Source organism: Megalobrama amblycephala, linkage group LG4, assembly GCF_018812025.1.
Source record: "Megalobrama amblycephala isolate DHTTF-2021 linkage group LG4, ASM1881202v1, whole genome shotgun sequence".
Taxonomy (NCBI): domain Eukaryota; kingdom Metazoa; phylum Chordata; class Actinopteri; order Cypriniformes; family Xenocyprididae; genus Megalobrama; species Megalobrama amblycephala.
This window is the reverse complement of record NC_063047.1, coordinates 45,181,038-45,203,414: the sequence shown is the minus strand read 5'-3', so window position 1 is coordinate 45,203,414 and position 22,377 is coordinate 45,181,038. Positions and strand designations below refer to the sequence as shown.

The following is a 22,377-nucleotide window of genomic DNA, read 5'->3' as shown; positions in this document are numbered from 1 at the left end:
GGGAATACATTAACCATAATGAGGTCTATGAATCCAGGTCAAAATCCTTGACTATACCTTGACATAAATAGTTAATGTTATTGCGACAGTGAGTGCAACACCTTATTCTCCATTAACTGAAAGTATCTGAGCTTGATTTGTGTTAAGTTAAAGAGATATAACAGCTGGACAATGATACTATGTCTTTTCAGTTGATATGTTACTAGCATTCACAACAATGGTTTCCTTGAAAACTGGTCATACTTTGGCAAGTAGCAGGAGTGTGCGGCTCGTACGGGCATCAGCATGTTTCTCACGCAGGTGAAATAATTTTGGAGACATGATGGCAGGTGAAATGAACCGCAGACACAGGAAGCTGGTCACAGCAATGAACTTCACCTTCTGAGGAAGAATATACAACCAGGTCATAAAAAAACAATAATCTAAATATGTTTATTTCCAGGGACATTTTTTTACCTTTATAATGACATTTTTTTCTAACCTCATTAAATGCATGTGTGATCATTTTTCAAATTCTTAAATTTAATCAATGAATTCTCTTATTTTAATTTTAAGACACTAGGGACTAAGGCTGCTACCAATCAAATGTAACCACTATCTTATAAAATCCATATTTGTACTGCATGAATGCATAACACTGCAATTACAGTCTCTTCCGGAGGTTGCATTTGTCAGCCGCATCAAGGATGTCTCATTTCTGAAAAGTAGCCGTCATAAAATTGACCGTTATTCCTTGTGAAGTGTAAATTGTAATTTCTGTATGACTTTGGAATGTACTTTACTAAAATGTGGCAGCCTCAATGACTTATACAACTAAAAAATGTGACCTCTGGAGGACATGAGACAATTGAATCATTTATTCAACCGATTTGTTTAAAATGGCTGATTCATTCAGGAATGAAGCAAGTGCCTGTCTTTATGAGTGAGTCATTGAATTATTCACTCAACCTATTTGTTCAGAAACACAGATTCATTCAGCACTTGCTGTTTGTTGTTAAATGTACTCATGCCCTCTTTTTATGCGGAATACAAAAAATGATATTTTTAAACTCTTTTGAATAAAAATCATTGTGGTCCAAAACAACACTGGACACCACTGACATTTATAAAAAAAAAAAAAAAAAAAAAAAAAAAAAAAAACTCTTCTTTTTTTGTTCTGCAGATGCAAGAAAGTCATACAGGCCTGGAATGCCATAATGGTAAGCAAATGATGACAGAATTTTCATTTTTGGGTGAACTATCCCTTTAATGTCTAATTTTAAAATGGTGCAAAATAGTCCACCATTGAGTCTGCATGATATTCAACATTTTTAAACCTGTCCTTCACTGTACGTCTATGGGATTTTTTTTTTTTTTTTTTTTTTTTTTTGTCCAGGCAAAAATGGGCTGGTAAAACAGCTGAAAACTGGACATAATTACATTTTTAGTGAATTGTTAGGACACTAGGACACACCTTGTGAATCCAGAATGTCCTCAATGACCGTATAAATAACATTTAAGAAAATAAACATCACTGACCCGGTACTCTTGGTCAGGGAAGCGTTCCTGCACTCTGAGGTAGAGTTGATGGAAAACCTGACAGATGAGCAGGGGGCAGTAGGAAGCCGACTGCAGGATGGAGGTGAGCAGCTCAGACAGGTACGACTGCAGGAGGCTGGAGCTCTGCTGAATAATATCAGACTCAGTCTGCTGACGGTGCAAACCTGCACACCTATAATACCAGAAGACCCATGAAAAATTCAGAGAAACTGACCTTTTTGAACCATAAAAATGTAAAATGTAAGCATGAGTCATAGTTGTCTTACCCTGCCTCTTTCAGTTCTACTTTACTGGGGTCTAGTTCCACATATTTCTTTTCTTCAAAGATTCGGTTTATTATGGGGCCAAGAAGCCTGTGCAGATATTGCATCCCAGCCACCTGCAATGAGAAAATGAAGACAAAAGTCAAAGGTGCCTTTGTGTAATATTGCACATAATCACATTATGAAAACTGGAATGAAATATAATAAAACAGCAGGAGTTTAAGCTGGTGTAGATGTACAATACAGCAAAATTTAACATTAAATCCAATCGAACCTTATTTAATTTCTAAATGCATGTTCCTGATCTTGATTCTGGTCTTGAACATTGATTTATCAATGTGTGTATGTTTGTCTTCGTATAATCTTTTCTCAAAAAGTAAGATGGTACCTTTCTGTCTGGGCAGTTCTTGGCTAACATAAATAACGAGAATCAAACTTAATACTGCAAGACAAAAGTCTGGCTTTCATATAAACTTTAAATTAGTTGAAAGATTTCTGCACAATTATTAGACATGCTACACACATTAGGGTGACCAGACTTCCTTGTTTTCTGAGGACAGTCTCAGCTTTTGTTTTGCACACAATTTTAAATGTTCCCGAATGCAGTAATTCCCACACACACATCTTAACTATACTACAAGAGTAATAGTACACCCTGATATGAAAAAAAAAAAAAAACTAAATTACAATTTCAACAATTATATTCGCAGAAAGCACAAACTTTGTGCTCAAAATGAACCTAAACTCCAAAATAATTTGCCTAATTTGGGATACACAAACATAAAATAACATTTGAAAAGTTAAAAAAAACAAACTTGTAACAGTTTACAGTATATTCACAGTTTCTGAAAATAATTTTTTGATTATTATTTGTCATATATTCTCATTTTTATTTTAATTTATTTTGTTTTATTTTTGTAATTTGTTTCTGTAGTAATAATTTTGTTATAATAAAATACTGTTATGCAATGGTTTCCGTTTACTGTTTTTTTATAGTGTGATTTTGGTGAATTAAATTGTATTAAAACCAGTTAGGGTCATTATGACCCACAAACATCTTAATAGTTAATTATAATAATAGGGTCATGTATTTCCTGTGTGCCCCAGTGTTTGCTCTGTTTTTTGTTGGGTCTTGTCCTTCTACGGTGGTTCTAGTTCCCATGTTTTGTAAGCCATTATTATTATTAATTAAATGTATATCTGCATTTGGATCCTCTCTTCCCAGAGTTCACCCAGCATTACTGTATACAGAACAGTATATGGAACCCACAACAATTTAACAAAAAAACATTGTTGTAACGGTTTGATGGTGTGGCTGTAGTAATGCACAAGTCGATAGGGAAATAACAGAAAAACTCTTTATTACAATATAACTCTGAAAACACAAGAGAACTTAGGAATCAAAATAGAACACAACCACATAATACGAAACTGAACAAAGAACTGAGAAGAACTAAGGGCTTAAATACACAGAATGATTAACAGAACTAAGAACAGGTGTGGAACTAATAATAAACTATGGAAACAAACTAGCAGAACAAAATCAGGCAAACCATGAAAACGAAACCAAAACAGAACACAATGAACCAAACATACTCCTGACAAATGTATTCTCCCTGTTTTTTGCTTGTTGGTTTGTTTGTTTGTTTGTTTGTTTGTTTGTTTTAATGAATGGATAATAACAAGTGAAATTTCAATTATATTTTAACCACTGAACTAGGAAATGTCCCTGTTTTTTTGTTTGTTTTTTTTTCTCAGAAATCTGGTCACCTTAACCCATGTATATTACTAAGTATATTTACCTTCAAAAATGATTCCATAGACTTGGATGCTAATGAATTACTGCGGAATAGTGTGTTGGGTTCAGCTGAAGGACAACAACAACAACAACAACAACAACAACAAAAATCATAGCATCAATGGCATCACAGTGCACGTAAGATGTAGAAAGGTTTTTGCTAATATACAACCAGGATACAACAACTAGATAATTCATATTTATATGTTTCTCATTTGCTTACTAGTCTTTTCCAGCTCCAGTTTGAACAGAACATCCAAGAACTCCTTGACAAGCCCTTGACCCAAAAACAGCTTCACCAGATTATTAGCTACTTCCTGTCTGCTCTCTGCTGTAGTGGTCTCATCAATCAGCACGATGAAATCAGGCCAGTTGCCCTACAATTAACACAGTCATTTCAGTCACAAATGAGGTTATGCTTAAAATGAACTTAAAATGTACTGTGAACTAAAACAATAACACATTAACCATAGGGAACATGCTTTATTGTTTATTTTGATGTGCAAAGGGATAGTTTACTCAAAACAGAAGATTCTGTCATCATTAATTCACATCCTTATGTTGTTCAAACCCTGTATGACTTTGGAACACAAAACATATGGAAAAGAGAACATTTTTTGTGTTTTTCACGGATAGAAAAAACTTATAAAGGTTTGAAAAAACATACTGATAGGATGAGTAAATCATGTGAGAATTTTTAGGTCAGCTGTCCCTTTAACATTCGCAGGCACGAGTAGAGTATCCATCACATGCATACAAATGAGATCAGATAACAACGAGTGCCGCATTTCGCAATCCATACACAAAATTATGTCTTGTTATCTTGTTAAAAGGAATATGCCATGTGAATTTAAGAGATAATGCCCAGGCATATTCCCTGAGATAAGGTTCAGTCCAAATGGCATCAGACTCACGTTGAGCTGAGAGCCGACCGACTGGCTGAGTAGTTCTGTGAGTGGCTTGTAATGGCTGGATGGCAACACAACCTCATCTCGAAGCCGTAGCTGAAGCCGCAGAGAACCCAGAGTTCCTCTAGGAAATAATAAGAGAATCGTAACAACACTATATTAGGTTACAGAACATACAGCTTCTTCTTTTTAAAATTAAAATGTGATTTTAATGTTTAATGAAAAATGATAAAACATCCCCTTAACCTGTAGTTTCACATAAGAAAACATTACTCATAAGGAAAAAACCCAGTGAAATCTTTCCAGGAAGTAAAGCACAGCATGGTAGACAAACAAAATTAGGCAGAATGACTCCATTAAGGACACTGTTCTGTTCAACGATACATAAAAAGACAAACAGTAAATGTTATTACTGTAAATGTGGGTGGATGTGTTTTCCAACTCTGTCATGATGGAACAGAAAATGAGGACACCGTGGCAACCCAACTGAAAAACACAATATTGCAGCAAGCATTTGGAGACAATTTGGCTTCAGAAATGTACGGAGTTAAAATGGCTCTCGGCTACAGCTGTACAATCTAGATACAAGCAAACCTACTGCCCACGTAGGCAGCATCCGAGCTGCCATAAACTCATAAATGGCTTATTTGAAACATTCTATAATCAGAACACAGCAAACTACACTGAAACACTCCACAGGAGAGACAACTCAACTAATTTCAATAAACTCTGACATTAGCATGATGATGAGGTAATGGTAAAATACTCAATTACACACAAATATTAATCAGTTTTTAATTAATAAATGTAATTCATTTTGGAGTAATATTAATATATTTGGTTCATGACTACTCTCTGAGTAGCTTTAGCATGTTAAACAGGTGGAGCTGGGGAAGGTGGAGGGTTTCAGAGGAACTCTGAACCAGCAGGATCAGATTACAGTGAACACTGAACCAGACTTTTTGAATGGAATTAGTGAAATAAATCAACTTTTTGAAGATATTCTAATTATATGACCAGCACCTGTAAGTGTTACATATGATGATGCGTTAGAATTTGATCAAAATAAGTTATCTTATATTGTGGCATAATTAAAGCTGTAGCCCATAAGTTTTGCCTTTTTGTCACCATCTCTGTTTGAAACCTGCAATTGGAGTTAACTGCTGAATTATCATCTTCACGTGAGTTGTTCATCAACACGGCTCCTCAGATCGGATGAATCTAATGTTTTGAGGAGAATGTGTGGCTGTCACCGCACCACTACTGTACTTCCGAATCACAGATTGTAGTCTTGGAAGTAAGAGTAATTTTTACCGGAGAATGTCATCTGAACAAGTAATTAACATGTCTGCCACTTTTGTTCTGACCAACTGAGAAAAAAAGCATTACAATAAATCACGCTGCCAATGGTGATTAAATCAAACCAAGTCAAACCGTGCAAATTATTATTATTATTATACTTTGTTCTCAAATTGTTAATGTTAACAACATCAGCATTGCGTGACTATGTGTATTTAGTGTGTATTAGCGTTACCTGTAGATTTCAATTTCTGTACAGTCTAATCTCTAATTGTCCGTTTGTCATACTGTACCATACTATCCGCCATCAGCTGCTGTGAGAAAAGGCTATAAATGAGGCGCTAGACCGCTACCATCAGCATCCTCACATGATACAGCCTACTAGCTGGGACTTGTTCTTTGTGCAAACAGACGTGACATAATAATGCAAAGACGAATGGCTGCATGCTTGAATTTCCCGTGGAAACCTACCAGTACCACCCGAATTAAAAAACATTATTACAATCTTACCGTTGTGAATCGGGCTAAGGTAAGGAGATAGTTTTGAACACTGGCTGGTTATGTACTTGATTTAAATTGATTTTGGATCATTTTTAACCAAAAAAAGTTACGGACTGCAGCTTTAAAGGGATAGTTCATCCAAAAATATGCATTCAACGTTACCTACATTTTTGAGCATCTTATGATGACTTAATATACTGCTTCCATCATGCATAAGGTCAGTCTGTTAAGCATCAGTGTTTTGTTTTCACACTAAACAAGCAAAAACTGATACTGTGTTTACTCAACCACATTATCTGTACTCTGAACGGCCTAATCGGTGCTGTAATGGAAATGGAAATGTGACCTGTTTTCTGTTTCTTTTAATTGCTTCCCTTTACCTGAAGAATACACAAACCACAAGGTGTAGCTGGAGGAAGATTGCAAGAGTTGTACCTGTTTAATTGGCAAAGGGTACAAGATACAAAGGGTGACAAGCAAGAATGCGACAGCTAATGTGACAAAAGAGGGGTCCACTAAGATCCACTGTGGTATAGTCTACTCATCATGGGACAAAATTTGTCCCAGGTCCATAAAATGAAGATACTGCTCTGATGAATATGAGAGAATTACTCAAGACTAAAAAAAGAAAAACTCAATATGCTCTAAGAAATGTGCACCAATTTGCAAAAATGTCCAAAACAGATCTCTGAACATTGGATAAAGCCAAGTTCAAAATTATTATTTAATTTTGTTGACTTGACATATTAGAGTTACATATCTGTATGTGTATTTTGAAAGATTGAGAAAAATAGATTTCTCATGATATGACTCCCTTGTCATTCTAAAACATCTTAATATTTTTTTTTGCAGTGGAGATGATATTATCATTAATATTTTGTAACTTGTACATTCAGTTACTCCATACGCCACATGCTCTCTCACTGTAAAAATGGGTAATACTCGAGGGAAGGTGGGAATTGGAAGAGAGTATGTGTGTGTGGCGAAGGCCACCATAACAGCCAGTCACTGAACAGCAGGCAACAGATGGTGGGCCGTCAAAAATCCAATCAGGAAGAAGACGGTGAGGGAGTGAAAAGAGGAGAAAGAGAAAATAAACAAAAACAACAACAGCTTGATTTGTTCACTGAGATGAGAGCGGATCACCCAAGGGGAGCGAGAGATTATAGGAGCTTAATGGGAAACTTTTCGTCAGGATGACATCAGAATGAATAAAAAACCCAACAAACTTCCTACAGAAAAATCTAAATTACTTCTGGGGCATCCTCACGAAATATAAAAATAAGTTCATAACAACATCTCAGATGCTGCAAATATATATAGGGACATGATGGCTCAGAGATGATTATCAAACATTGTTTTTGTTTTTTTTATTGCATGTGGGCAAAAACCTAGAGTCAAATAATCCTTTGTTCAGGATTGGCTGTGACATTTTAATTCCCATCTTGTTTTTTTTTTTTTTTTAAATCTGGTCTGAATAGAAAAAAGTAAAAACTGTTTAGAAAGAACAGACGGTTGTATATCAGCATATTCAAGGCCGATGAAATCTGCCAATTTTGAAAATAAAATTGTGATAACTTTATATAATATACACTACCGCTCAAAAGATTGGGATCAGTACGATTTTTAATGTTTTTAAAAGAAGTTTCGTCTGCTCACCAAGGCTTAATTTATTTAATTAAAAATACAGTAAAAACAGTAATATTGTGAAATATTATTACAATTTATAAAGTAATTTATTCTCGTGTTGGCAAAGCTGAATTTTCAGCATCATTACTCCAGTCTTCAGTGTCACATGATCCTTCAGAAATCATTCTAATATGATGATTAGTTCCTCAGGAAATATTTGTTATTATTATCAATGTTGAAAACAGTTGTGTACTTTTTTTTCAGGATTCCTTGATGAATAGAAAGTTCAAAAGAACAGCATTTATCTGAAATACAAAGCTTTTGTAACATTTTACACTACCGTTCAAAAGTTTGGGGTCAGTAAGAATTTTTATTTTTATTTTTTTGAAAAGAAATTAAAGAAATTAATACTTTTATTCAGCAAGGATGCATTAAATCAATCAAAAGTGACAGTAAACCATTTATAATGTTACAGAAGATTAGATTTCAAATAAACACTGTTGTTTTGAACTTTCTATTCATCAAAGAATCCTGAAAAAAAATATTGTACACAAATATTTTGTACAATTGTACACATTAAATGTTTCTTGAGCAGCAAATTGACATATTAGTATGATTTCTGAAGGATCATGTGACACTGAAGACTGGATTATAGATGCTGAAAATTCAGCTTTGCCAACACAAGAATAAATTACATTTTAAAATATTTTCAAATAGAAAACAGTCATTTTAAATTGTAATAATATTTCACAATATTACTGTTTTTTACTGTATTTTTAATTAAGTAAATGCACCCTTGGTGAGCTGACGAAACGAAAAACATTAAAAATCTTACCGATCCCAAACTTTTGAGCAGTAGTGTAGTTTAGTTGTCAAGCGTTGCTCAGGAACGTATAGTAAGTAGTCATTAGTATAGTTACATAAAATATAAATGAATTTAGAACAGTTATTTTAAACTTTAATAATATTTTACAATGTTACTGTTTTTATTGTATTTTTGGTCAAATAAATGCAGCCTTGGTGAGCATAAGAAAAAAAAAATTGTACCAACCCAAAACCCCAAACAGTGTACATTTATCTCTGTTAGTAAAATCTATTTTTAATTTCTGGTAATTAAATAATTAATTAATTTTTTACCATCATACCACTCTAAAACATTTTGAGAAAAGACTTTTACAAAATTAACCTGTTTGAGGCCTTAGAGAGCCCAGGGCCCTTTAATAGCCCAAACAATTTAACACTGAAGAATCATATTAAAACTCATCATATAAAAACTCAAAAACGTTTCCTAATCTTATTAAAAGAATCTGAAGTTATAGTTCATATTAAGTTTCAAAAGTACATGAAAAATGTTATATTACTTCTGGGTTAGTGGTCCAATAATATCTGTCAAATTGGTTTAGATTAGGTCAGAGGATCAAATAAAAAATTACAAGAGTTTGCAGATAAAAAATGAGGTTAAAGGGAAAGCCCACCCAAAATTTAAAATGTCATCATTTACTCACACTCAACTTTCTTTCTTCTTTGGAACATAAAGGAAATATTTGGAAGATTGTTCATTTTGGTTCCCATTGAACCAAAACTCTTTGATTACTAACAATCTTCAATATATCTTCTTTTATGTTCCAAGGATGAAAGAAAGTCATACAGGTTTGGAACAACATGATTTTTTGGGGGGTAAACCAACCCTTTAATGTGGGAATTACTACTGTTATTTTTACTCTTGAAGTCTCTGGGACCCCCAAACTTAAGGACAATAAAGTCAATCTGTGACCCCAAACAAGTCAATCTCGGCAGTACATGAGGGTTAATCCTGAAATCATTGACAGTCAGTCCATGTATGCCCTAAATACAATCCTTTGGCCTTTAAGAAGATACGATTATGGAACGGTCCAACATTTTTTTAGCAATATTGAAAACAAAATAGAGTGTACTTGTGATGCTCAAATGCTGAAAACGTTTTCCGTAATATTTACACAATATTACACCTTGTCTACATAACACTCCGTGTAGACGTGGAGCTTGAACTACATGACTCATAGACGGATTTGGACAGTAAGTTCAATCAAGTCAAGTGCATGAATAAATGAACAACTGAATGAATGTCAATGCCTCCTTTGCCCATGTGGACACAAGTCTGTCACACTGACACACCATGTCCCCAAAGACTCTTCCTGCCTTAATCTACCTACATACTCGCACAAGCTCTCAGATGACGCATAGCTTTTGTCATCACCCAACCGAATCCCCCGTACTGGAGTTTTTACATAAGCCTTTCCATCCCACTCCTCCTGTGCCAGCTTGAGATATAATCCCCACTGTCAATCCACGTGGCCAAATGATCTCTTATGGGTGGAGAGGAGGGCCGGGTGGAGGGGAGATAGAGCGAATGAACAGAAAAAAATCCCAGGATTTAGCCAGGGAAAGGATTAGTACTTCCTGTCAACACATGGACCAGAACACACAAGTGTAACACTGTTAGAGCCTGAGGGAAGAGTGCGTAACAATCCTTCAATGTTAGCTCAGACTAATTCCCAGGAATTGACTAGGGAAAGTTGCACTTTTTCCAAAGCATAGTTTTATTATCCCTTGTATTTTATTGTGCTTGCACCATTTGCTTAATGTTCTCTGCCACAGGCAACCGTTAAAGGTGAATACTTGTTGCTGTGTCAACCAAAGTTCAAGGTTTGCTTAGGTGGTGTGCATATTTGCCACAATTCCAAATACACTCACTCATATTCACTGTGTTTAGATTTGTCAGGCCCCAGGCGAAACCAGCCCTCCTCTTGCTGGGCAGACTGAAGCTTGTTGATGTTGAACAGGACCTGAAGGAAAACAGAGGACACACATATCAATCGGCGTGACAATTAGCTGTCAAAGCAACCGAAGCTAACCACAGCAATTGGAACATTTATTATTGGTTGACAAAGGCAATGTCACAGTGAACATCTGTCAAACAGCCACAAACACAATGTTATGAAACAGTGACTATGCTTGAATTATTTCCGTAACTTCAGGATATGCTGAATTGACAAGTAAAAAAAAATCAACATAGGCTCATTGGAAAAACATACCAACATTTCTTCCAACATCTACCACCTTTTTTGCGAAACGCAAAAAACGTACAAATCACTGCAGTTTCAATTCCAACTGAAATGAACACTAGAGGCAGTAAAACAGCAAGCACTTTTAATCCAAAATTATGATTACAGGGGCAGATTATCAATTAATAAAGACGTATTTTCACGCGGTTCCTTGCACAATATTATATTATGACCTCAAAACACTTTTTACCATAGTGCATTATTTGTAAACTAATACATTTTGACGTTTGCATCACATAACCAGCTCCATATGTTTGGTTTTTCTGACATATTAAACTTGCTCAGGAGTTCACCTGGTACAGCATTGCACTTGTGATGTAGAGTGCTCGGGTACGAGCCCCGTGAAACACAAGTCATGAAAAAAGAGTTCAAAGACTTGTAGAAGCAAGCTATAATGGCATGATTGCTTCAGGACAAATGTAATCAGATTTTCCCAGACAATTTCACAAGAATAAACCTGGTATCCTCCATAATTCCTGTTCTTTCCACAATAAAGCACTTGAATGTGACAAGCTATGTGATAATCATGAATTCAGAAGTGGGAAGCAGGAAATGAAGCCCTTTTATGTTCAATGTTTGGTGTCATGTATGTTTGTGTGTGGATTTTCTATATTTCTGGATTGACATGACCCAATGATCACAAAAGTCCTAAAAATAGACATATATAACCCAATCAAACAAATGAGAAAAAATATATACTTTGTAAATTATTTATTGAGAAAAGTTATCCAGTATTACATATCTGTGAGTGGCAAAAGTATGCGAATTCTGGTGTACCCCCTTGTGCATCAATAACAACAACAACTAAATGTTTCCAGTAACTGCACAATGACTTGAAGGAATTTTAGTCCATTCCTCAGTACAAAACAGCTTCAACTCTGGGATGTTCGTGGATATCCTCACATGAACTGCTTGCTTCAAGTCCTTCCACAACATTTCAATTGGATTAAGGTCTGGACTTTGACTTGGCCATTCCAAAACATTAACTTTGTTCTTCTTTAACCATTCCTTGGTAGAATGACTTGTGTGCTTGGGCTCGTTTTTGCTGCATGACCCACTTTCTCTGGATATTAAAGTTCACAGACAGATGTCCTGACATTTTCCTTTAGAATTCGCTAGTATAATTCAGAATTCATTGTTCCATCAATGATGGCAATTCGTTCTGGCCCAAATGCAGCAAAACAGGTCCAAACCATGATACTACCACCACCATGTTTGACAGAGGGGATAATGTAGTTTTTCTTTCTCCAAACATAATGCTTCTCATTTAAACCAAAAAGTTAGATTTTTGTCACATCCATCCACAAAATATTTTTCCAATAGCCATCTGGCTTGTTCACATGATCTGTAGCAAACTGCAGACAAGCTGCAATGTTCTTTTTGGAAACCAGTGTCTTTCTCCTTGCAACTCTGCCATGCACACCATGGTTGTTCAGTGTTCTCCTGATGGTGGACACATGAACATTAACATTAGCCAACGTGAGAGAGACCTTTACTTGCATAGAATTTACACTGGGATCCTTTGTAACCTTGCAGACTATTACATATCTTGCTTTTGGAGTGATCATTGTTGGCCGACCACTCCTGGGGAGGGTTGCAATTGTCTTGAATTTTCTCCATTTGTACACAGTCTGTCGGACTGTGGATTTGTGGAGTTCAAACTCTTTAGAGATGGTTTTATAACCTTTTTCAGTCTGATGAGCAACAACAACTCTTTTTCTGAGGTCCATGTGTTTGTGGAAGTGATACACTTTCGCAAACACATATTGTGAAGTTCAGACTTTGCTAGATCCCTGTTCTTTAAATAAAACAGGGCACAAATTGACACCAGATTGTCAACCCATTGACTGAAAACATCTAAGAAAATAGATGGAGCCTAATTTCACCTTCAAATTAACTACTAATCTTAGAGCTTCACATATATTTGCCACTCACATATATGTAATATGTAAAAATGTTTCTCAATAAATAATTGACAAAGTATATATTTTTGTCTCATTTGTCTCACGCACAAAATAACAATATATTAAACTAACCTGGTGTGTTTATTGGTCGAAAACCATTTTTTTTTTTTTTATTGTAGTGTAAAATTATTTCATTATTTACTCATATTTGTAAGTTACTTATGATGAGACTTCAGGGTTTTGAAGGTGAAGATTATCAATGAATAACAATATAAAAGAGTTGCATGACAATTCAAAAAAATATATTTTTGTGTTTCACATTAAAGTCAGCAGACAAGTTTTGAACAATATGAGGGTAAAACAATTACGACATAATTTACATTTTGGTTGAACTATCGTTTAAAAATAACGTTAAACACACAATATTTTACTAATTAAATGCTTTGTGTTCTATTTTAAACTAAGACAAAGGTCAGCTTCAGAGCATGAGGAAATATTCCAGGATTTGCTGAAGGAAATGTGCAGTCACCTTTCCCAGGAAGTCGTTTCTGCTGACCAGATCCCAGTCCCACACCTCCACACTCAAAAGGCTGTCAGCCAGAGTCTCGTCCAGCTCAAACTCAAAACTCTCATTCCAGCGTGGGTAACAGGACTTTTTAACCACCTGGAGGAAGCAGGGTCATGGTAATCAGTAACAGACGGTCAGATCTAACTGTGTGGCAGAGCAAATCAGAATCTTACAAAGATATGTCCTTACCGCACTCTCATAGGTTTTGCCATTGTACCTCACTCTAACAAAAGGATCAGAGGCCCCGTTGCGATCCTTTTTTGCAAGATCTCTAGAAACAAAGTCGAAAGTACATGAAGATATTAGACGCAAATCCAAAAGTAGCTTATGAGGATAAAATCTCTGAAGCCCCATTTCAAAAGTCAATGATTCACAGAGACTGAGTGGAATTTTTTCAATTCAAAATCCTTTGAATACATTGTCTTAGCATTTTTCAAACGTAGGTTATTTTCATGTAATCCTGGAGGATGTTGTTTCATATTTCACATCATTTATATTTCACCAAGGGTTACTAATTCAGATGTCTGAAAAGTCATTAAAAAGTAAACACACCTTTTGCAATAATTATTTTACATTTATTTGTCAATGAAATAGCTTTTTTTGAATTCCAAATAAAAATACTTACAAGTAAAAGAATCATTAAAGTGCCCCTATTCTGCTATTTTAAAGTTTCCTAATTTTGGTTTGGAGGTCTCCTACAATAGGTTTACATGCATCCAAGGTCAAAAACACTTTAATTTTCTCATAACATACATTGCAGCATCACCTTTTTTCTGTTGTGATTGGTCTACTGCTTCCAGTGTGTGTCATAAACTAAACTCACTCTACCATATCTGAATTCATCTCCGGAGGCTTCTTTAGCAATTGTATACACTGTGATATGAACAGTAACGATGTTGTCGGTTTTACCTCATCAATTCAGTCCTCATGCTAAGTGGATTTGTATTCACAGTGCAGAAAACAGTGTCTTCTCAAACCAAACTATTCCAGGCCTCGGCTACAACTACAAAAAAGTGTTTGAAGGTCAAAGTAGACGTTTTCCGCAGGCAGCCAATGAAGACCACAGGCTGGCATTATGCAAATTTGTGATAAACCTACGCAGGTTTATACAGGAAGAAAGACTTGAATTACTGACGACTCATTTCAGGCAGTTCAAAATTGGTTCCTTCTTTTGGGAGACAATAACCCCATGGGATTAGAATACGTGGGGACACGGGGGACATTTTTCAGGGAAGTATGTTCACAGAGAGGTTTTCATGGGCAAATGTGAATAAATCTAGATTTGTTGAATAATAAAAAAACAACAAATGAAATTCATTGGTTACTGTTCAGCAGTGTATTTTATTTCTTAGCCAAGCAAGAGATAAAAAAAAAACCTGTCAATTAAACTTGACATTTCTGTCCCCCTCACTTCTGAAATGATGGCTACGCACCTGAATAACTCCATTTATCTGCACTCCGATCTTTAAAACATTGCAGACCTTTTCCATTTACAAACAGCTATATTAAACACTACATGAAAGGTAATATTCGAAAAAGCATAATAGGGACACTTTAGGTTATTTAGGTATTATTTACGATTCCAATCCATGGATTGATAAAATGCACTAATCACAAGTTTCCTGTCATAAATCATTAGCTGCTCCTCGTAGTTCCTCACCTTGCCTCTAGAACTTGGCAACACAGTTTTCGTGGGATATCTCGATCTCCCAGCACTGAGATCTGGAGGTGAATCTCCCCTTGCACTTCCTCATCTGGGTCAATCTCTGTTAAATTCATCCATCCATCAACACCTAAACAAAAATGACAAGAAGTGTAAAAGGAGAATTTATATACCTGACACTGACGTTGAAATTAATCATTTCAAGTTATGCTGGGCTAAGTTCAAGGACAGGGACCCTAAAGTGGTGTAGTGCACAGCGCCACAATAGCGCAAAAGCAGGATTAAGAGCAGTATTATTATGGCTTCCACTGTGTTACTGTATATCTGCAAACGCACACATGTCCAGATAGGGGAGGGTCAGTAAACTTGAACACACACATTGGGTAGGCCGACGGTTGGGATAAATGGAATATATCATGTCCCTCCAGTAACTCTAGCTTTAAGAGGCTTAGGGTAATAGAATTAATGGCATTGCTGTATTTCGACAGAATAAGCTTATCGTAGAGTATTTACTGACATGTTGGATGTTCAATAATTGTGTGTTAAAATGTGAACAGACTGAGATTTAAGCTATTATTCAATGAAAATCTGCTCCATTGTAGCTGTAAAAAGTAATACGTTATATCTACTCAATAAAATTGTGACAACAGATTACATGCAATATTACTAATTCAATTCAACAAATAAGAATTGAGTAAGAATTAATCAAATCAACCATTAAAGTCAACCATTTTAAATTAGTCAAATTTAAACAAAAACATCTGAATAACAGACAGACGTCAAAGATGAATTAAGAACTCTAGTTTTTATTGCCAACATTGAAGACACCCGATGATAACATGCAGAATCACTGGAGGAAAGAGAAACACAAGAACTACAACTGACTTCAGCCACAGCCTTAGAAGAAATCAACTGAAAAGACATCAAATCTCTCTTATCACTAAAAGACTGACTTTATTTCTGTCATTTGTCTACCGTTCTTTTTGAGAATTAACTGAGGTTTAGATGTTAATGTTTTATTGAATATATTTGGTTACCATTGTGGTGATCAGTGTTTCCTTTGGTTGGGCAGTTTGACTTTGCTTTTTGTGTCAGTTTGTGGTTTTTGTAACAGGGTTTATTAAAGCACATCATTTGTTGAAAAAGAAACAAAGAACAGAAACAATCAGATGAAAAATTGACTAATCTCATAACTGATCAAAAGTAGTTATTTGATGTTAATAGATGTTCACTAACAAAATTATGTGGCACAGATCAAACATTCTTAATTTTATTTTTTCAATACACTGTAGGATTATTTCATTTTAATACACAGACATACAGAATCAGCATATTAATCTCAATGGTGACATACTTAATGCCGCAATGCATCCTGGGAGCCATTGTTGAGATTAATATGCTGATTCTGTATGTCTGTGTATTCAAAAAATCCTACAGTGTATTGAAAAAAAAATGTCTGATATGTGTCCACAAAATTTGGTTAGTGAACATCTATTAACATCTACTTTTTATCAGTTATGAGATTGGTCAATAATTTTTCTTTAAGATTATTAAAACTTTTCTGTTCATTGTTTCTTTTGCAACGAATTATGTGCTTTAATAAACACTGTTACAAAAACCACAAACTGACACAAAAAGCAAAGTCAAACTGCCCAACTAAAGGAAACACTGATCACCACAATGGTAACCAAATTTTTTCAATAAAACATTATGTCTTGTTAGTGATAAGAGAGATTTAACGCCTTTTCAGTTGATTTCTTCTAAGGCCGTGGCTGAAGTCAGTTGTAGTTCTTGTGTTTCTCTTTTCTCCAGTGATTCTGCATGTTTTCATCAAGAGTCTTCAATGTTGGCAATAAAAACTAAAGAGTTCTTAAATTCATCTGTGACGTCTGTCTGTTATTCAGATGTTTTTGTTTAAATTGGACTAATTTTAAATGGTTGACTATTAAGGAATTAATTTGACTAATTCTTACTCAATTCTTATTTGTTGAATTTCATTAATAATATTGCCTGCAATCTGTTGCCACAATTTTATTGAGTAGATATAACGTATTTTTACAATGTAAATCTTTCTCCATTCTGCTGTGTTGCAATTAGTCAGGTGAAACACAAAAACAAGGATGCAAACAAGATTTCAGAGTTTTGGAGAAAGGAATAATGACTTGAATAGGGTATAAAACAAGCCATTTTACATGCTTTCATAGCATTTTATTTCTTAAGTCCGTCTAATGTTAGTCAATAATAGTAACATGTAACATGTCATGTGTGGGGCTCCATGCTTTAGCAACCTTCGGTTTTTAGTAAATTGAGGGCTGCAGTTGTTGAAGAACCATTTTTGTATTTTGCTGAAAGCTTGACTAAAGGACCATCAAACCACCCTGATTTTGCACTGGTTATGTCTAAAATTGTAAAATGAGTTCTTTTGTCTTCATGGGTGTGGAGGCTTGTTTATTCCTGTGGCCTGGTAGGCTGTTTTTCCTCTTGATTAGCATTCCAGCGTATCACTCGTCAAGGTCCATTTTCCTTTATTGCTCTGTTGAGTAGCCCAAAAATAAATTGGGTCTGCCAAGGAAAAACTTTCCATTTAGCTGAATGAAAAAAAAAAAATTCTGATGCTTTTATTCTATTTTGTGGAACTGAACATGATTATAGCATCTGATTATGCATACATTTCATATTTTTGTTTGAAGCTCAGTGAAATTTGTATCTTAAATATACCAGACAACACTGACTGATAAAAAAGCATTTGAATTTAAAGCAGACATCAAGCATTTCAGGAAAATTCTGTTTGTTGTTCTTGGGTATTGCTCAAAAGAAATATATTGAAAAGAAAATGGAATGCAAAATGACTATAATAAGCAGAAAATAGTCTGAAATAGCCCTTCCCTCAGTTCAATCATCCAATCCCTGAAACTACATTACAAAAAACATGACAGTAATGCAGATGAATTTGTCCACAAACAAGTGGCACAAATGAAATCTATTTGAAGAAAGGGGAAAATATAAGCTAAAGTGAACTAAATGAAAGTAATATTTCCACAGATACGGTATTCATACAATAAGAAAATGAAACATCAGGTAGGAAGCTTTGACTGACAGTCTCTTGGCAGTTAAAGGTCTGCCTCATAAATATGTTCAAAAACAGTGCCCCCCACCCCACACACACAGAGCCAACCTTTAAAGAGTCAAGGTCTCTGCTTCAAACAGATGCTGAGCCACTAGCCAAAATTCTTTACAACAGAGCATTCTTCCTTCACCTGCACACACAGGCTAAATGTTTAGAATACAAAAACAGAGAGTGAATAATAATAATAACACCACGATTTTAGTATTTTCTTCAGAAAATGAGTGGCCTGTGCAAAAGTTGCTGCTGAGATGCTAGTGAGTTGTGGGTGTGTGGCAAGCAGAGCGGGGCCGAGAGCCGTGGGAATGGAGCGATGCCGGCGGCATGATTGCTCATAAGCGTCACCTGTGCGGCACACTGGTCTCAAGTCCCACAGAGGAGCTCCAGAAGGATAAAAGGAGGAGTGACGACAATGAAGGCGGAGAGACTTTATGTTGTTGTTTTATTATGTTTATATGTGTCAGTCGTCCGTGAGGTGCTGCCGCTTTACTTTCGTTTTGTTGTTTGTTTATTTTGGTCATTAAAATTATATTTAATGTTTGCCGGTTCTCGCCTCCTTCTTCCCTGAGCCTTTAACTTTGCTATATTGGTGCTGAAACCTGGGAGGAAGGAGAGACACACTGTCGGAGAGCTCTTGGTGCTGAGGGGGATCGCAGTGCTGAGGAGGTCAGGCAGCATGAAGGAGCGGTGATTGCCAGTGGCTGCCCGAGGCGGTGGTGCTGAAGCAATTTAGCAACAGGTGGGACGGATGAGTTGCCGCTGTTCACCGGAGACCAGACCTGCTGCCGTTCTCCATGATGGGGGGAGCAGGCAAAGCAAGGGAACAGGGAGCTCTCTGCCGGGTGCCTGTAGCTGAAGGAGCCATCATCGTCCGCTAGGAGGCTGAAGAGTACGGAGCCATTGTAGCAAATTAGCTCAAAAGAGAAATATGAATAATTGATTATAACTTGTTATAATTAATTAGAAATATTTGGATCAGTTAATCGAATTAACTTGATGTAGCTGAATTAATATAACAATTAACTAATCTGTTCGTCCAGTGAAGACTCAGTATTGACTGTCTATCAACTCTTCAGAAAGGATATTTCTTGTGGCCACAGAAAAATAACTCTTTTTAGCATGTAGCTGTGATCACAATCGAAAAACAGAACAGGGGAATGAAGCTATGAAAAGAGTCATTTAACCATCAGAAAAGAGCCATCAGTTTCATATTACAAAGCACCTTTGTTAACAAAGGGGTTCACAACTTAATACTAAATTAACAGCGATGTAGTATATTGTACAATACTTGCATCTGCCTTAGCTGTTGAAGAGCGTCCGGATATACAGTCTCAGGAGAGAGTCTCGATGGTTTGGTTCGATGGTGCTGAAGTTGCAATCGATTTCTTTGAATGAAGAAACAATTATGAACTTGCAGTGTTATGGCCGAGGAAGGTACACATGGCCTGCTGTTTTGAGGCCTCTGGGGCCGGGTGAGGTCTCACACGGACAGCAATCGGGAGAAGAAGCAAGCACTGAGGGAACTTTGTGTTGGCTTTTAAGTTCCACAGAGGTCACATTTCTTAAGTTGTGGCTTGACCAATGAGAAAGGTGCAATTTCCAAGAGGGAAAGTTCCTTTGTTTGGAAGCTGACACATTTGCATGGTCACAGAGATTTGGTAGTTTGTATGCCTATAAGCTCTCATTAATATAACAAGCATACAATGTATTCTATGAGAGGATGATGTCCACCAAAGTGTGAGTCATTAAGGATTATTTCGATAGGAGACACCACATAGATGGGGCTACTTTAAGTAGTTGTTCTATCATCAGGCATGCATAACACAATACAATATAAAAGACAGATACAAAAAGTAATAATACACAAAAATGTACAGGGGAAATGCATGTTCATTCATTAGCCAGATTTGTTAATGAATTAGTGGAGAGAATTCCATTTCTATGGGACTGCATGTCTAAAACCCGGGAAAAAACAAAACTAAAACACAGACAAACCAAACAAAAACAAACGTTTCCTCCCCATCAAGAAGGCGTGACTATGCTCCTTAAAAACATTCAGAGGAGGGCAGGTGGGGGCTTTAGATGAGGATGCAGGGCTGGTGCACAGGACAACCCTGGATGGGGGAGGAACCAGGGAGAAGACGAAGGAGGTAGTAGCCAGGGAGGAGACAATGGTGGGAGGATCAAGGGAGTAACCCCCAGCAGGAACACCGGGATGTAGTCCCATGGTGGAGTCGAAGGTGGGAGGATCCATGGTGTAGCATTGGTGGGGATGCCAGACAGAACCAGGGGATTGTCCGACTGAGATGTGAAGACCCAGAGACCGGGCAACACTTAATGTCCTGGAGTGTTTGATGAGTGGGGACAAGCGGCTAAGGTGAAGCCGGAGGATCGAGGTGTAGCCGGCACGACGGAGGACTGAGGTGGAGCTGGAGGGAAGGAGGAGCCCAATGGAGCCAAAGGGGTGGAGGGATGAGTCGCAAACAAAGGCCTGGAAGTCCATGGCGAAGGCAGAGCCAGAGGACGGGGAAGCCCGGTGGAGCTGTAAGGATGACGGTCTCAAGTGGAGCCGAGGGAGTGTGAAGCCAAGGTGGAGTCAGGCTTGTATGTTTGGTCTAACCATTTCCGTGCATATCCCATACATTTGTAGCAGATGGCTGCTTTCATTTAAACTCTTTTATTCGAATTAATTGAGTATTCTCCTTTTAAGAAACAAGATCCACAGCATTGAAATGCAGGGGGAAAATGCAGATTAAAAGATTTAACTAACATCCTCAGGGCTTGCACATTCTTCTATGCATCTCCATTCTAAGAATGTCATAATTAGAGTATATATATGCCAACCTGCATAATAAGCCACCGTTCCGCTGTCAGCTAATTACACACCATCCTGTTATCTGTGTGGTTAGACTAGATTTGACTTATTGCTAACTTGAATGTTCACACCCTGTCAAACCAAAGGAAACTTGAACACAGGGCTATTTCTGTGCTCTGCAGAATGTGTCCTTTCACTAAATGCTATTTCAGAGCCCTTGGAGAAAAAGGTTATGTGAGGCCATTTGTTCGTTATAGCTGCAGAGAGGGTGAGGGTGGGAAGAGGACAGATAAAGAGAGGGAAAGAACCAGCATAAAGACTCTTTCAAAAGTCAATAAAGGCTGACTTGTGTTATAGTTACTGTCAGATCCACTTCTTTTGGAAGCATCTTATAAACTCTTTGGCTCATTTTTATCATACCATGCCTGGTAAGGACATGTATACAGTACTGGTCAAAAGTTTGGAATAATAAAATTTTTAATGGTTTGTTTAAGAAATCTCATATGCTCACCAAGGCTGCATTTATTTGTATCAAAAATACAGCAAAAACTGTAATATTATGAAATATTACAATTGAAAATATTTGTTTTCTTTTTAAATATATTTTAAAATATAATATATTCTGTAATGGCAATGCTGAATTTTCAGCATCATTACTCCAGTCTTCAGTGTCACATGATCCTTCAGAAATCATTCTAATATTCTGATTTGGAGTGCAATTATTATTGGAGCTCAATTATTAATAATAGGTCTTCTTATTATGTTGAAATGACAATGACAATGTTGAAATGTTGAAATCAGTGTTTGCCACTTAGGATTCTTTGATGAATATAAAGTTCAGTGAACAGCATTTATTTGAAACAGAAATGTATATATACAATGCTCAAAAAATTAAATGAACAATCAGATAATAGCATCAAGTCAGTTAAACTCCTGGGATATTGATCTGGTCAGTTAAGTAGCAGAGGGGTTTGTTAATCGGTTTCAGCTGTTTTGGTGTTAATGAAATTAACAACAGGTGCACTAGGTGGGCAACAATGAGATGACTCCCAAAACAGGAATGGTTTTACAGGTGGAGGCCATTGACATTTCTTTTCTGAGTTTTTCACTAGTTTTGCATTTGGCTAGGGTCAGTTTCACTACTGGTAGCATGAGGCGATACCTGGACCCTACAGAGGTTGCACAGGCAGTCCAACTCCTCCAGGATGACACATCAATATGTGCCATTGCCAGAAGGTTTGCTGTGTCTCCCAGCAAAGTCT

General features: G+C 36.5%; 1 protein-coding gene across 1 annotated transcript in view; it reads right to left on the bottom strand.

Annotated features, from left to right (window-relative positions):
- The window catches only part of rasa4 (RAS p21 protein activator 4), a 47,034-nt gene that overhangs the window by 12,069 nt on the left and 12,588 nt on the right, over positions 1-22,377 (bottom strand). The window contains exons 5-14 of the mRNA XM_048189565.1: positions 15,174-15,306; positions 13,703-13,784; positions 13,475-13,609; positions 10,671-10,762; positions 4,515-4,632; positions 3,824-3,977; positions 3,605-3,669; positions 1,806-1,918; positions 1,519-1,711; positions 244-381 (exon numbers count right to left, since the gene is read on the bottom strand). Coding sequence (XP_048045522.1) covers positions 244-381; positions 1,519-1,711; positions 1,806-1,918; positions 3,605-3,669; positions 3,824-3,977; positions 4,515-4,632; positions 10,671-10,762; positions 13,475-13,609; positions 13,703-13,784; positions 15,174-15,306 — 1,223 coding nt within the window. The remainder of the gene's footprint in view (positions 1-243; positions 382-1,518; positions 1,712-1,805; positions 1,919-3,604; positions 3,670-3,823; positions 3,978-4,514; positions 4,633-10,670; positions 10,763-13,474; positions 13,610-13,702; positions 13,785-15,173; positions 15,307-22,377) is intronic.